This window comes from Solanum dulcamara, chromosome 1 (genome assembly GCF_947179165.1).
Source record: "Solanum dulcamara chromosome 1, daSolDulc1.2, whole genome shotgun sequence".
NCBI classification, from domain to species: Eukaryota; Viridiplantae; Streptophyta; class Magnoliopsida; order Solanales; family Solanaceae; genus Solanum; species Solanum dulcamara.
The window spans coordinates 3782110-3799079 of NC_077237.1; the positions used below are offsets into that span (position 1 = coordinate 3782110).

Here is a 16970-nt window from a genome sequence, read left to right on the forward strand (position 1 = left end):
ATTGTTAGTTTAAATAGCCTACGCTCGATCCTCTAACATCCAATTTGTCTTATATTTCTTTTTTTTTTTGTTTATCCCAAAAAATAGTGTCTTCTTTTTTTATATATTTAATAGGTTTTTAAATTTCAACATTCTAAATGACAGATTTAAGACCATTAATTTTAAAAATTATACACATTTTTAATTTAAAATTTTAAAATTAATTTTTTTTATTTTTTTAAAATCTTTTTTACGTCTAATCAAACTAATACACTTAAATTGAAGTTAAAAAAAATATAAAAATTACTAAAATAGACAAGACGGAGAATAAAAAGTCTATCACGGGTATATAATAGCAACATATCACATATGTCCAATTTCCTTTTTTCTTGATAAAAGTGACAAATTATTACTAAAAGCATATAAACTTAAAAAGGGAATTCATTACACAAATTCCAATTCAAAAAGCTATAATTTTCTCCACTTTCCATTCACCATACTTCTCCTTTTCCATTTATATCTCAAAATTTCTTCCTCCCACCACTTGCTTATAGCCATTATAACCATATCAACAAGTAGACAACCACCATTGTACTTGGCTTGATAATATGTTCTCCAACTTGAAAGTGAATCATATGATAGATAGTGAAATTTTTACAAAGTAAAAAGCGTTTTTCGTTCAAAAGATGATAGATTCAACTACACAGCTTCAATAAAATCCGTTAAGGTAAGAAGATTTTATCATATCGCATAATCACAATTGTTTTTGTGTTATATGCATGAATTGCTAAATTCTTCACTTTATTATAGAATCATAAGCAAGTTCTTTGTTATTTTCTTCTTTTCTATCATACATGTTGTTACATTCTTCATTATTATTTTTTACCTAATTTTGGTGTCACATGCAGATTATTTACCTACATTAAAAAAAATTTCACTAAATTAATACTCGATAAATTAATAATCTCTCTAAGACAATATTTTTCTCTAATCCTGACTTGGGCCAATGAAAAAAATTACCAATTTCGATAAGATAATAACCATCCAAACACAGTGTAACAGAGCAAGAGCGGCTCAATGCCTTTAAATATGAGTCATCCGCCTTAGGCCCCAAATTTTAGCGACCCATTTTTCAGTAATAATAAAATTATTATAAGTTTATTTTAAAGAAAAAACTATACTGTGTCTTTTCATTTATTTATCTTACATTTTTTAGCTCGTTTCGAAACATTAAAGAATGTTTCTTTTTTTTTGTAAATTTTTAAATTTAACTTTCCACCTAACATCATAAAATTAAAAGACATTTTGATATATATATCTTTAGTTTAAGATTATAAAATCGAATTTCTTGTTTACTTTTTAAAATTTCGTGTCAAGTAAAAAATCTGACAAAATACTAAAATGAATGGAGTACCATTTAGAAAAGTAAACATTTTCATTAAAAAAAATAACTTTGCATCTCAAAAGCTAGAAGATATACTTTAAATATATATAAAAAAAATAATTAAAAGCCTCCGATTTATTTTTGCCGTTAGGCTAATGATTAGCTTGAGCTGCCCTGTAACAGAATATTCAGAACACAAAAAAGAAAGAAAATGAAAAAAAAAACTCTCTTCTTGTTATGAAATGTAGTGGATGTTTCACTTTCTTTGTGAAACCACTTTAAAGAAAAAAAAATGTACCCCCTCCATTATCTTCTTGCTCTTTCAAGCTATAAATAGCCTTCTTCAGTATGTAATAAAAACATACTGAAATCACTCAATTCTCTCAACTCTCTCTCTTTCTCTTATGATTTCTTTAAGTTAAGTTTGTTTTATAACACGTTATCAACACGAGCCTCCATCACTTTGAGCTATTTTAAAAAGGTTACAAAAGGGTAAAAATTTTATTTTCTTAAAATGTCTAATATCTCCAAACTTGAATTTGTTGCTCTTGATATCTTTGGAAAAGGATACTCATCATTGGCACTAGATGTGAAATACACTTAGAATTGATGGGTCTAGCAGACACGATTAAAGATGACAATAAGGCATCTAGTCAAGACTGTGTCAAAGCCATGATATTTCTCCGTCATCATCTTGATGAGGGGTTAAAATTACAATACCTCACATTAAAATACTCCCTTAAACTGTGAAAGAATCTAAAATAAAGATATGACCACCTGAAATTGGTCATCCTTCTACAGACATGTCATTATTGACTCAATTTGAGATTAATGGATTTCAAAAATATAACTGAATATAATTCTGCCTTGTTTAGAATTATAACACAGTTAAATTTATGCAGAGAAGAAATCACCAAGCAAGACAAACTTGAAAAAACATACTTCACATTTTCATCCGCGAATATGCTCCTGTAGCAGCAATATCGCGAAAAGGGTTTTAAAAAATATTCTGAATTACTTTTTCACCTTCTTATTGTTGAACGCCACAACGAACTGTTAATGAAAAATCATGATAGTTGGTCCGTTGGTTCTTTGTCACTCCCTGAAGTGAATCAAACAAATATAACCAACGAGAAAGAGGTCATGACCCCATTCGTGATCGTGATCGTAGTCGAAGAAGAATTTATAATCATGATGCTCGTCTGATACCGATAAATGATCAACAATATAAAAAGAAAAGTGAAAAGCAAGAAGCTATACCAAAGAAAAATTCAGAAAGTATATGTCATAAATGTGGAGGTATGGAGAACTAATCACGGACCCATCGGTCATCAAAACTTCTAGTTTAGCTATATCAGGCATTCTTGAAGAGGACAGAAAATAATCGAGAAACAAACTTTATCTCTGAAGATAATATTGATCCTTTGCATCTGGATGTAACTGATTTCTTCAATTTTCCAGAAGGAAATATGAATATTGATAACCCTGATAATATTTAAATACTTTTCTTTTTATTTGTCTATACTAAATAATATGTTTATATTTTTCTAATTCATGTAAATAAATAAAATTTGTATAATAAGCCATGTTTTAATTATAACGTTTACCTTATTTTTTTTTGAAGAAAAAATATGGATATGCCTCAAATTTTATTTGGATTAATGATCAATTACGAGAATATTTATGTAATTGATAGTGGAACGACTCATGCCATTTTTAAAGACGAGAAATATTTTTCCAACTTACTTAGAAGAAAAGCAAATGTTACTACAATTTATGGTAATTCAAAAATTATTGAAGGCTCCGGAAGAGCTACTATATTTCTGCCTAAGGGGACAAAGATTGTTATAGAAGATGCACTATTCTCTTCTAAATCCCCAAGGAACTTGTTAAGTTTTAAAGATATCCGCAGAAATAGATATCATGTTGAGACATTAAATGAAATAAATATTGAATACCTTGGTATAACCAAGAGTGTCTCAGGCCAGAAATATATTTTGAAAAAATTATCAACTTTGTCGTTTGGCCTATATTATGCAAAAATTAAAGCAATTGAAGCACATTTGATCGTAAACCGGAAGTTTAGTGATCTAAATACATTTGCGCTATAGCATGATCGAATAAGTCATCCTGAATCAATAATGATGAGACGAATTCTTGAAAATTCAACTGGACATCCGTTAAAGAACCTGAATATTCTTACGAATGATGAATTTTCATGTGCTGTTTGTTATCAAGGCAAATTAATTATCATATCATCAACCCTAAAGGTTGACATCGAATCTCCTGACTTTTTAGAGCATATACATGATGATATATGTGGACCTATTCATCCATCTAGTGGGTTGTTTAGATATTTTATGGTTCTAATAGATGCATAATCAAGATGGTCTCATGTGTGCCTCTTTCATCATAGCAAGACCTCTATATATGGAAAAAAAATTGTCGATTACTGTTTGGGGTCATTATATCTTACATGCAGCAGCACTTGTACGTCTCAGATTGAAAAATTATAATAAATATTCTCCATCACAATTAGTATTTGGTCATGAGCCAAATATAGTCCATCTACAAATTTTTGGTTGTGTGGTATATGTGCCTGTAGCACCAATACAACGTACAAAGATGGGCCCTCAACGAAGGTTGAAAATATATGTTGGGTTTGACTCACCCTCCATAATTCGCTATCTTGAACCATTGACAAGAGACTTATTTACTGCTTGATTTGCAGATTGTCGGTTTGATGAAACAACTTTTCCGCCATTAGGGGGAGAAAAAAAGAAACCGAAAAAAGAAATTACGCGAAAAGTTTTATCACTATCTCATTTTGATCCACGTACCCGCACATGTGAGCAGAAGATCATCCACTTACAGAAAATAGCAAATCAAATGCATCTAATAAATAAATAAGTCACATATCCCTGCAGTGAATGTGCTTATTCGAATTGATGTCCCAAAAGGATCATCTACTAGTATCATAACTTCTGAATCTTAAACACGTCTGAAGCGTGGTAGACCATTGGGTTAAAAGGATAAAAATCCTAGAAAAAAAAGCGTGACGAAAAATAAAGATGATACTACAAAAGAACCTCTTGAAGAAGGTCAACATTTGAGTAATTCTGATATTCATGAAGAAATCAGTGAATACGAGACTCAAGTGAATGAAGAACTTTCGATAAGTTCTATCGGTGATGAGATAAATTTAGATCGATCGAAAATCACGATAGATAATGTTTTTGCATATAATATTGCATTTAAACTCATGCAAGATAGTGCAAGTCTTGAGCCTAAATCCGTCGAAGAATGTCGACGTAGATGTGAATAGACAGAATGGCAAAAGGCAATTCAATCAGAATTAGACTCACTTGCTAAACATGAGGTTTTTGGACCTGTAGTACAAACCCGTGAAGGTGTTAAACCAGTTGGATATAAATGGATTTTTGTGCTAAAACGAGATGAGATAAATAAAATTGTAAGATACAAGGCACGCCTTGTTGCACAAGAATTCTCTTAAAGATCTAGGGTCAACTATGAAGAAACATATTCACCTGTTATGGATGGAATAACTTTTCGATATCTCATCAATTTAGTTGTACATAAAAATCTTGAAATACATCTAATGGATGTAGTTACATCTTACCTTTATGGTTCACTTGATAATGAAATTTACATGAAAATCCCAGAAGGATTAAAATTTTCTGAAGCATGTATTAAGTCTCGGGAGATGTACTCAATTAAATTGCAAAGATCATTATATGATCTGAAACAATCAGGGCATATGTGGTATAATCGCCTTAGTGAGTACTTGATAAATGAAGGTTATATAAATGATGTCATTTGTCTATGTGTTTTTATTAAGAAAACGGAATCAGAGTTTGTTATACTCACCGTTTAATCTCATTGAAACCCCTGAAGAGGTCCAAAAGGTGATTAAATATCTAAAAGAAGAATTTGAGATGAAAGACTTTGGAAAGACAAAACTTTGTCTGGGTCTGCAAATTGAACACTTAGCAGATGGGGTCTTTGTCCATCAATTTACCTACACTGAGAAAATCTTAAAATGATTTTACATGGACAAAGCACATCCATTAAGTACTTCAATGGTTGTTCGATTATTTGAAGTGGACAAAGATCCATTTCGATCTTCAGAAGAGAATGAAGAACTTCTTGGTCATGAAGTACCATATCTTAGTGCTATTGGTGCACTTATGTATCTTGCTAACGCAACCAGACGCGATATAATATTTTCTGTTAATTTGCTGGCAAGGTATAGTTAATCCCCAATGCGAAGGTATTAGAATGGTATCAAACATATTTTGGGATACCTAAAGGTACCATTGATATGTGTTTGTTTTATACTAACAAAGGTTGTGCAGTCCTTATTGGTTATGCATATGTAGGTTTTTATCAGACTCACATAAAAGCTCGATTTCAGACAGGCTATTTATTTACATACGGAGGAACTGCTATATCATGGCGATCTATAAAGCAGTCTATTGTTGCTACTTCTTCAAATCATGCTGAAATAATAACAATTCATGAAGAAAGTAGAGAATGTGTGTGGTTGAGATCGATGATACAAATCATCATAGAAAGATGCGGACTGAAAAATGATGTCAAAGTACCCACATTATATTTAAAGACAATGTCGTGTGCATAGCTCAATTGAAAGGTGGCTTCATAAAAGGAGACTGAACGAAATATATTTAACCAAAATTATTCTTCATACATGATCTCCAGAAAAATGGTGATATTGATGTACAACAAGTTCGTTCGAGTGATAATGTTGTAGATTTATTCACAAAGGCATTGCTAACATCAACTTTTGAGAAACTAAGATATAAGATTGGAATGTGTCGTCTCCAAAATATCAAATGAAGTTTTTATCACGAGAAGTAAAAATATGTGCTGTACTCTTTTTCCCTTAACTAAGGTTTTGTCCCACTGAGTTTTCCTGATAATGTTTTTAATAAGGCAGGACTCAAGGCATATTACCAGATGTGTGTACTCTTTTTCATTCACTAGGCTTTTTTCCATTGGATTTTTCCTAGTAAGTTTTTAACGAGACTCAACATCTATAAATGTTCAGGATAACTATTTATATTTGTCCTTTCACTAGAATTTTTCTTTTACACGAGGACATCCAAAGGGAAGTGTTGTAAAATGTAGTGAATGTTCTACTTTCTTTGTGGAACCCACTTTAAAGAGAAAAAAATGTACCCTCTGCCTTATCTTCTTGCTCTTTCAGGCAATAAATAGCCTTGTTCAGTGTGTAATATAGATACACTAAAATCACTCAATTCTCTCAACTCTCTCTTTCTCTTACGATTTCTTTTTATGCTTTTCCTTCTTATTAATTTGCTAAGCTAAGTTTGTTTTATAACACTTCCTTTATTTCTCCTTTTATATCATTTATTTTTATTACACTTTCCAATTATTTTTTTCTCCCGGCGTCTAAACTGAAAAAAAAATATCATTATTAAAAAAAATCATAACACCGTCCCTTTTCTCCTCTTCCTATTCTGTATTCTGTCAAAAGAGGGGTACGGATAAAATTAGCTATTAAAAGAAAATTAAAGGATAATTTTGCCCTTTTTCCATTATTAAAAGCATAAAAACTTAAAAAGGAATTAATTACCCAAATTCCAAGTCAAAGCACTATTATCGGCTTTTTTTCGTTCAAAAGGTGACAGATTCAACTAAACAACTTCAATAAATCCAGGAAGATTCGATCATATACTGTTTTTGTGTTAATGCATGAATTGCTAATTAATTCTTCACTTTATTGTTTGTTTTCTAATTTGGTATCATAGAGAGATTATAGAATCATAAGTAAGTTGTTTGTTATTTTGTGCTTTACTATCATACATGCTAACATTATTTTCATTCCGAATTAGATAAGGCTTAATTGTATGTTACATTCATTAAATTTAAGTTTTGAATCTGTTTCTATAATAACAGGTAGTTGATGTGACAGTGATGACAACTCCGAGTTCTATCCTTCCAATGTCCCACACTTCTGCAACCTCCACTACCAACCACCCTCCTCCTTCTCGTCGTCGTCATCTCTCACTTGCACGATGGAAAGGTGCAAAACCAATCCCACTAGTCGTATCCATAACAATAGGCCTAATCTTCCGTTTCGCGATTCCAAAACCCCACAAACTCTCCAAAAACGCGTGGCAACTCCTAGCCATTTTCCTCACAACTATCTCGGGCCTCATTTTAGGCCCGTTACCGGTGGGTGCATGGGCATTCTTTTGCCTAACGCTCACCGTAGTCACAAAAACTTTAACATTCGCTGCAGCATTTGCTGCTTTCACTAATGAAGTCATTTGGTTAATTGTTGCATCATTTTTTTTCTCAAGAGGATTTATTAAGACTGGGCTTGGTGATAGAATTGCTTTGTATTTTGTAAGTTGGCTTGGGAAAAATACATTGGGCCTTTCTTATGGACTTGCTTTAAGTGAGGCAGCAATTTCTCCAGCAATTCCAAGTACAACTGCAAGAGCTGGTGGAATTTTTTTACCAATAATTAAGTCATTAGCTGTTACTGCTGATAGTCACCCGAAAGATGATTCTGCTAAGAAGCTTGGAGCATATCTTATTCAATCTCAGTTGCAGGTTAGCATTAATATTTTTGAACCCGTGACCTCTTATCACAAGATGGGTAACTTGACTAATGCTAATTTATTTTGTGACACATTTTACAGTGTTCTAGTACTTCAAGTGCCCTGTTCCTAACAGCTGCTGCACAAAACTTATTGTGTCTGAAATTAGCTGAGGGATTAGGTGTAGAAATATCAAGTAAATGGCTTACTTGGTTGAAGGCTTCTTGTATGCCATCAGTTGTATCTCTTTTAGTTACTCCAGTTGTGCTATACAAGATTTTCCCTCCTGAAATGAAGGACACACCAGATGCTCCATTAATGGCTAGAAGGAGACTGGAACAGATGGGTTCAATCAAAACTGATCAATGGATAATGGTGATTGTAATGCTTATAACTGTAGCATTATGGATTGCTGGGTACGCTTCAAAAAAAATCCAATCCATTATTCGTCAATTATTACCTGATGTTTTCTTTTGCTTCAGTTATCGTATTATTTGTTATTTCTACTGTTATGTTATTCATTATGTGCTTTGTTTGAGTTGAGGGTTTTCAGAAACATCATCCTTTACCATGTACTATCCCAAGGTAAGGTAAGGTAGCGTACACACCATCCTTGCTAGACCCCACTTGTGGAATTATAATGTGTATTTTGTTGTTGCTCTGGATGTGTTCAATATTCCTCTTGTTCGCGTACTTTTTCTTCTCTACCTATCTCAAAGACGTGGTGAAGCCAGAAATTTTGTTTAGGGTGTTCAGAATTTAATATACATGTATAAAAAAATTATTTTTGACATATATTCAGTATAATTTTCTATACATGTAGTATAATGTTTTGACAAAGTGTGTCCAACTGATCACCCTTCGTTCGACGTAGCTCCACCACTGCTCAAAGCTCTCTGCGTTAAGTGTCCCATGTTGGTTGAGAGAATGGACTGTTTCTTCTTATATGGATTTGGAAAACTTTAATGAGCTACTTTTTGGGTTGGGACAAGTCAAGTAAGTCCATGAAGAGTGAATCGTCGAATAGGGGGAGGTTATATCACAGTAAAAGCCTTTGGGGTCGGAACAACAAGCTTCTTCTTTTCAATCTAGTAGGAGGGATAATGAAGACATAGCTGAATGAAGTGCAAAGTCCATTTTCTTTACGACAAGCTACTTAATTTCTAGTTTGTCTAATGTTGGATCCCATGTTATATTGTCCACTCACTAGATGTTCAGTCTCGGGCATACGGAGGGGGAAAGGGAGTGTTAAGTTTCCATATTGGTTGAGAAAATGGACTATTGTCCCTTTTTATGGTCGGACATCCCTCATCTTATGAATTAGTTTTTGTTGTTGGGTTCAGACTCGTTAAACTGTGAATTTCGCTGACGCATGAAATGCAATTCTTATCCCTAACGAAGCATAAAGGTGCCCAAACCACTTATAACATTCAAAAAAAAAAAAAGGTTCTAGTTTTAGGTTCTCATTATGATCTCTACTTCTTTAGATTTTCTAGTTCTGTAGTGTTCTAACTCCCATTCGATAATCAGGGAGGTTTAGACTGATTATTAAGAGCTTTTGGTTTGTTTATACTTGATACATCTTTGTGATCATATCCTTCTGCTCATGACCAGAGTGACATTTTTGTTAAATCCACATTAACTTTGATTACGAACTTGTGCAAGTCCATGAGTGTGATCAATGCTAGGAGCTGTCAAACTTTCTGATGTAGGCACTGATTTTGAGATAGCGCCTTATAACATTGCATTTCTGGCAGGATAGAAACAGATTCTTGCAAAAATATATGTATTGTCATTTTTATGCTGTAGATTGAGTTTATCTTTGACGGATGAATAACTTTTAGTTCAGATGAAAGGAGGACATCCTCTCTGGATTATGATTATACGACAAAACTTTGGTCCTAACTCTTGCAATCAACTCAATAAGTGAAATATTATCCATATATACTTTTTTTCTTGAAGATTTCTCTAGTATGCCTATCTGTTCATAAGCTTGTTTTCATGTGGATAGGTGGTTTTCCACAATCAGATACTGTCTAACTTTTTACAAAAAATATAGAGAAATCCTTGTACTTTTTATTTTGCTTTGTATAGTATTGGTTTTTAATGAGTCTAAATGGAGCGACATGGTTAGTCGGAATTTAGCGTAATTGTTATTGTTGATGTTATCCCCTTTTTGATCGAATTACATTTTCTTGGATTATAGTTGTCGCCTGTTGAACATTTTCTATTCACTTACTATCTGGTCAATCAATCATGATATTGAAGGAGGGGAGCGTTTCTTGATAACTCTGAATCCTGAATCAAGTCTTTGTCTCAAACATATTGCTGATGTTGCATCTTTCTTAACGGATGCAACTTTTATTTTTTTTACAGAGAGGCTCTTGGGATACTAAGTGTTGTCACAGCAATGTTGGGATTGTCGCTACTTTTGGGTTTTGGAGTAATTGACTGGAATGATTGCTTGAGTGAAAAATCCGCTTGGGATACCTTAGCTTGGTTCGGGGTTTTAATAGGCATGGCAACACAGTTAACAACTCTTGGAGTTGTTGCCTGGATGTCAGATGCTGTAGCTAACTTCCTTAAATCAATTTCATTACATTGGTTCGGGGCGTTTTGTGTCCTTCAAGCAACATATTTCTTCATCCACTACTTGTTTGCTAGTCAAACTGGTCATGTTGCAGCATTGTACTCAGCATTTCTCGGAATGTGCTTAGCATCAAAAGTTCCCGGTCTTTTTGCTGCGTTGGCTTTGGGATACAACACAAATCTTTTTGGCGCATTGACACATTACAGCAGTGGTCAAGCTGCAGTGTACTATGGAGGTTATTTAATCTAAGCATATCTCTTTTATTTGACAGAATATTGTTCTAATTGACAGGAGAGGAAAGTACTGCATATATGCACAGAATTTCTTTATCAAGTATTTACCATATAACCACCACGCGAATTCAACAAAAGTATTAGTTTGAGTTTTAAGAGTTCTTTTATCCTTTTGTCAATACGTATGAGATCATATCATTTGTTATTGTTACTGTTCTCTTCTTTATTGTTTTCAACGTGGCTTCTCTTCTCTACTGTAATTGCTTTACACACCTATTTTTTCATATGATTTACTTGAGCCGAGGTCTATCAGAAGCAGTCTCTCTACCTTCATAAGGTAGGGTAAGGCTGCATACACGCCACTCTTTCCAGACCCTACTTGTGGGACTACGCTGAGTATGCTGTTTGTTTTTGTCAATATGCATGAGAATTTTGGGGCCAAATGATTCCGACTTAGAAAACTTACAAATTAAGGAATGGTGCATCTTAATGGTTTATTTATCGACTATGATAGACATCAGACCAAGAACAGAACTGCGGAAGGAACAACTACCTAAGGCTTAAAATGACAGAATAAGCGGAATCAAAAAAAAAGTTGTTTCTGTTTTCTGAATGTGTATGTCTTCAACTTCTTAAGTCGTTTTTTTCGTCTCACTAAAGGAAAAAATGCAGTAAGAGTGGTATCAGTTTTTCGATTTCTTTCAGGTTTATCTGTATTCAATACTTATTTCGATAACTTTTTTTTGAGGAAGTCGATATTGATCTCATTTTCGATGCTCTTCTTTGTCAGGTGGTTATGTGGAACTACGCGATGTTTTCAAATTGGGCATCATCATAGCTCTTATGAATATTGTTATATGGGCATTAGTTGGAGCTGGTTGGTGGAAGATTATTGGTCTTTACTAATACTGAAATAGGTAAGTGAATTCTGTTGCTTCCTTCTTGTCGAATATTCCTCTAAATATGCATTCTTTGATACCATATCTTAAAACATCAAAAGAATGCAGCTAAAAAGTTCCCTGTGACTTATGAGCCTGGACTATCATAGCATTACATAACTGAAAATTAGTAAAGCCAAAGTCAATGGGGGGGTACTATTGTGAAGAAATTGAAACCTCGAGGACGAGTTTTCTTATAAAAAGATCAAGTATGCATTAAATAATCTATCATGATCTTAGTAAACAGGTGGTAGCATATTGACAAATGGCATTATTGCCAAGACTCTTTTTTTTTTGCGTGATGGACCTTCTACAACTACGTTTAACGTCCCTTTATAACTTACCTGATAGGCGTCTCGGGGGGTTGGAGTTTTAGGTTAAGTCCCAAGGTCTTAAGTTCTTCCTTTCAATCCAAGTCAAGGTGGTAGTTTCTATGGTAGGGCTCATGAGATTTCTTTTGCTTAACACCATACTCCACTAACTTTTGCAATAGATTGCTTTCAATTTCGATTCGTTAATCATTACATAAGAACATACTATTGAGCTTGGAATATGTAACAGGAAGTTTCTGGTGTACAGGACAGGTTGCATTTGGCTCTAATTTTTTCAACTTAAAGGTACTATTGTCCGAGTTTTTTTTTTATATCAGCTGATTTGTCATTAACTATATCGTGCCAAATTATGTCGGTGGTGGAGCACGAATTTTTAGTTTATAGGGTACTAGACCAAAATTTTTTTTGCCTGCTGGGTTCTGGATAGATCATTGTTACCGATTATACGATTTCTTTTATCTTGCATGTACTTCTTTTGTTGTTGATCATCAATTCTTAAACTTGGCTCTCTTTGACTCATGACAGGTTTAATAAAAGAACGATCACGTTCCTTCAATTGTTGCCATTGGAGTCTTCATAAATGTCGTTGGGTATCTGTTGGATCCACCAAAAATAGCATTATTGAGAGGATTTCGACACATGTGCGAACGACAACATTTTGTAAACCTTAGTGAAAATGTTGTATATATTCTAGCAAGTTATGCATTTTTTGTAATTACAATTTCCAACCAAATGATTCATTAATCCAACCAGCACAAGATTTTGATTTCATAGAATATAAGAGGAGTCATTTTAGGAAATTAAAAGACAGAAGATTTTATTTTCTACCTTTACCTATGCATGATAATTTTCCTTTTAGGGGTGATTGAAATTGGACGACGATGGGTAAAGATTACATGGGATGAGATTAGTTGGGTCAAGATAACGTCCATACCATCTTTTCTCCATCTTTGTTGTCAAGACTAGTCTTAGTGAATCTTTTTGCTACACTCGATTTTAAGGCACTTATAAATTCATTTCATGAGGAAAATCATCAAGTACTGATGAAGCTTTAAATGAATTCTTTTATTCAGACGTTAACTCTACAAATATTTTAGTGGCGAACTTGATTTTACCTAAGGTACTACCTTTAAGGCACAATGTACAACACTCAAAAATATGAATTTTCTCTGTTTTTTTTTTTTTTTTTTTTTTGTAAAGTGAAAGGAGTGAAATCCAAAGCCGTCATCAATTTTCTACTTTTCCAAGTTTTATTTTTACCCTTTAGACAGCACTCACAAAATAGGGAAAAATAAATAAAGCATTGAAAGGAAAGTTGCCTACCATTAAGGGGTCTACACTCTAAAAAGCCCACTCTTTAATCAAAATCTTCTTTCCCCCATTTGTTACTTTTCCATTTTATATTTATTTCTAATTTCCTTTTTTCCTAGTTTTTGGTTCTTTATACTCCGTTTATTTACTTTTATTTATCGTCTTTACTAAAAATAAATTATCAAAATAAAATTATCATTTTAAAAGACCAAACTATAGTTAACTTTTAGCTAGTTTTCACTTTTAAATCTTATCCTTACTCAATAAATATAGAGAAAAATTAATATGTTTAAAAAGATCAAAAGTAGTATTAAATTAAGATTAAATACTAATTAAATATAAAATTTATTTTTTTAATTATATTTTTAAAAGCATAAAAAGATTACGACAAATAAAATGGACGGAGGAATTACAATTTACTCATAGGTCATATCAACTACCCCTGAAACAAAAAGATAACTCTCTTTTCCTACTTTCTAAATAGATGGAAAAGATATGTTCTTTATTTTATTGCTACTTTTATTTTTTCTTTTGTGTGACAGTCACTTTCACTTTTGAAAATTAAACTCAAAACTTAGCTATCTATCACTTTCTTCTGGAAACATACTGTATGTATAAATATTCCAATACTATCCATGTGATTCATGCAACATGTATAAGATACACGCAACATGTTTTTATTATTTTCCGTGCTTCAGTTATTGTATTATTTTTTATTATTATTGATATTTTTTTCTCTATTATTTTTAGTATATGACTTTTTCACTATAATATTTTCTTTTTCATATTATTTTTATATGTGTTACTAGAATCAGATGTTCATAAAAAACAACCTCTATACCTTCATAAGTTAGAGGTAAGGCTGGTTATGTACACATTATACTCTATAGATCACACTTGTGGAACTACATTTGATATATGTTGTTGCTACCAAGATATGGTAACGGTAAATTAACAATGAAAATAACCTGTAGATCACAAATTCAACAGATGAATTCAGTCACTGATACTTATGTAAATATAAAAAACTTAAGAAAAAATTACCTAAATACACATCTTATGTCACCATAATCTCTAAAATTCTCTACTATTTAAAAGAATTTCAAAAAATTCCTCTCGGAACATCACTCTCCTTTTGCTAATACATCCACGTCGCATCACTCTCCTTTTGCTAATACATCCATGTCACAACACTCTCCTTTTGCTAATACATACATGTCGCATCACTCTCCTTTTGCTAATACATCCATGTCGCCTTCTCTGATGCATCCATCCCTTCTTGGATACATTTCTCCCTTATGTATTCGGATGTTCTATCCCTCTGTGATAAATCTCCACCCCCTCTCGGATACATCTCTCCCTTTTGTATTTAGATGTTTGTTGATGTATCCGAAAGTTTAATAATATATCCGAAATTCATAAAAAATTTTTTTTTTCGTAATTTAAAAAAAAATTAGAGAAATAATGTATTAAATCTAACACTATAAGATTTATGTTAATTACACCTAATTAAATTACTTTTGCTTAATATTTTGAGAACCAATCATTTTCTTGTAGTTATCTTTGCATGGATTTTGTTATAGTGGAGATGTTATATCTCCAAAACCAAGAAGCTAAGGTGGTTTTTCAAAGTTTTTTGTAGATGGCCACATAATGATTAAATCATAGAAAGATGTATAAATAAAAAATAAATAAAATGTTATGGGCGATTTATACATATACTTTTGTGCAGAGTCAGAAACACTTGATTAATATGTCCCATACTTTTTGATCTCTTATTATCAACTACTACAAGATCCTCCTCTTCCCATAACCCTTTTTCAGTGAACTGAAAATAAAGTTTTTTTCTTCTCCTTTTGGGTGGAATTATAAAAGGAGAAAATAGTCAAAAGCTCTCTTAATCTATATTCAAATTTTTAACTATACATCTTAATTTTACGGGAGTTATATTGCCCTTAAATTGTTTAAAATCGAAATAATTACACCCTTAAAAAGCCATAACCACATTTATGTTGACCAGTGAATTGCACGCGTTTGACACGTGGAAATTTGATTAATTTATTTTTTAAAAGTTTTTTTTAATAATTTTTTCCCGTTTCTCCTATATTTCCCCTATTTCTTCAAATTTCTAAAGTAATTGCACCATTACTGTAAACATCAAAGTCCATCGAAGTTGGATTGTGAGGAACAAAGATAAATAGTGATGGCGGAGCTCGTCGACTGATATTCAAGCTTTGCTTGCCAGAAAACCTGAACGACAAACTAAAAAAAAGTGAGGGGGAAGGAAAGAGAGAGGACGAACGGAGGAACGGGATTGCCATTAATGGAGGTCAACTGAGACGAGTACTCCTCTTATGGAAGATGAGGAAGAGCCGATGATGCCTTTCATGTCTTCGTCGGTGGCGTCAAATTTGAAGAGAAAATGGGTGTTCACCATCGATTGAATAATTAATGAGATTGACAACATGTGGATTTTGAGATGTAGTTGATTGATTGAGATTTGAGAGAAAAAAAAATCTCTTTTGGGGGTTCAATTGGATTTGATGTAAACCCAATTTTATTTTTTTTCAAATCTGATCAAATCCTTTTAGGATGATATAAATACATGTCATTTTATCTATAATTGATTTTATTGGTTTTACAAGCTTTTTACATGAGAGTTTAAAAATTTGTGTGAAATCAACAATGGTGAAAATGGTGATGACAGTGGTGACTCAGAGATGGTGAATAATGAAGGAATTTGGTCTTGCTACGAAGAAGAAAGACAATAATTAAGGAGAAAAAAAATTAAAATACATGTATTTATGAAAAAAAGATATTGAAAATAAAATTTTAATATTTGTTTTTTATGCTCACTGAGTAAAATACACTCACTTGCCAGCTAAGCATTTAGGAAGGTAACAATTTCAATTTTAAACACTATAGAGGAATAATAAGACTCTCGCGAAGTTAGTGGAGCTTTTGCTATTTTCTCTTATAAAAGCATTGATTTTGAATATCATGACTCAAAGATTGTTTATATAATTCTAATTTTAACGGTCCTGAGGTAGCGATTGTTTGTTTTTTATAATATAAATAGTAATATGTCTGAATGGTGTAATGTTTGTCTCTCTGTCTTTCATATGAATTCGATGAAATTGAATTCTCCGTGGCAACAAGAAATATCAACGGCTAGACAGTAAGGCCTCGTATATCTTAATTATATATTCATCGTAACAAGCTTAATCAAATATGTAGAATAGACGAAAGGTGGTGACCCACAACAACCTCAATTAGAAATTAGTGAACAAAATGATCATGAAAATAATTTTATACCTAAAGGATTTTTCATATATTTTATTTGTTTCGGTTTATGTGGCACAAATCAAATTTTAAAAATCAAATAATTTAATTTTGATCATAAATTCAGATATAAAATTTTAAAATAAAATTTATATATTTGATGCACATAAATTGGAATGAACAGAGTATTTTTTTTCCCAATAATGTGGCCATATGTAGGGGTGTGCATTGGTTGGTTAGGTTCGATTTTATGTATGATCGATTTTCGATTTTTAAATACGCCAAACCAATAAGATATTTTTTTATCGGT

At 32.4% G+C, this 16970-nt stretch overlaps 1 protein-coding gene across 3 annotated transcripts; it reads left to right on the forward strand.

The window, feature by feature from the left end:
* Positions 1–420: 420 nt before the first annotated feature.
* Positions 421–12848, forward strand: LOC129898243 (dicarboxylate transporter 2.1, chloroplastic-like). Of its 3 annotated transcripts, none has more exons than XR_008769158.1 (7): positions 421–706; positions 7325–7987; positions 8077–8390; positions 10351–10799; positions 11588–11714; positions 12297–12352; positions 12593–12848. XR_008769158.1 is itself a non-coding variant. In XM_055973093.1 (7 exons), exons 2-5 carry the CDS (start codon positions 7343–7345, stop codon positions 11701–11703), a joined length of 1524 nt encoding a protein of 507 aa, XP_055829068.1. In that variant the 5' UTR covers positions 421–706; positions 7325–7342; the 3' UTR covers positions 11704–11714; positions 12315–12352; positions 12593–12848. The 3 variants fall into 3 exon arrangements, 1 of the variants encoding a protein (XP_055829068.1); XM_055973093.1 differs by having other exon boundaries at positions 12315–12352; XR_008769174.1 differs by lacking the exon at positions 421–706 and adding an exon at positions 7098–7195.
* Positions 12849–16970: the final 4122 nt, after the last annotated feature.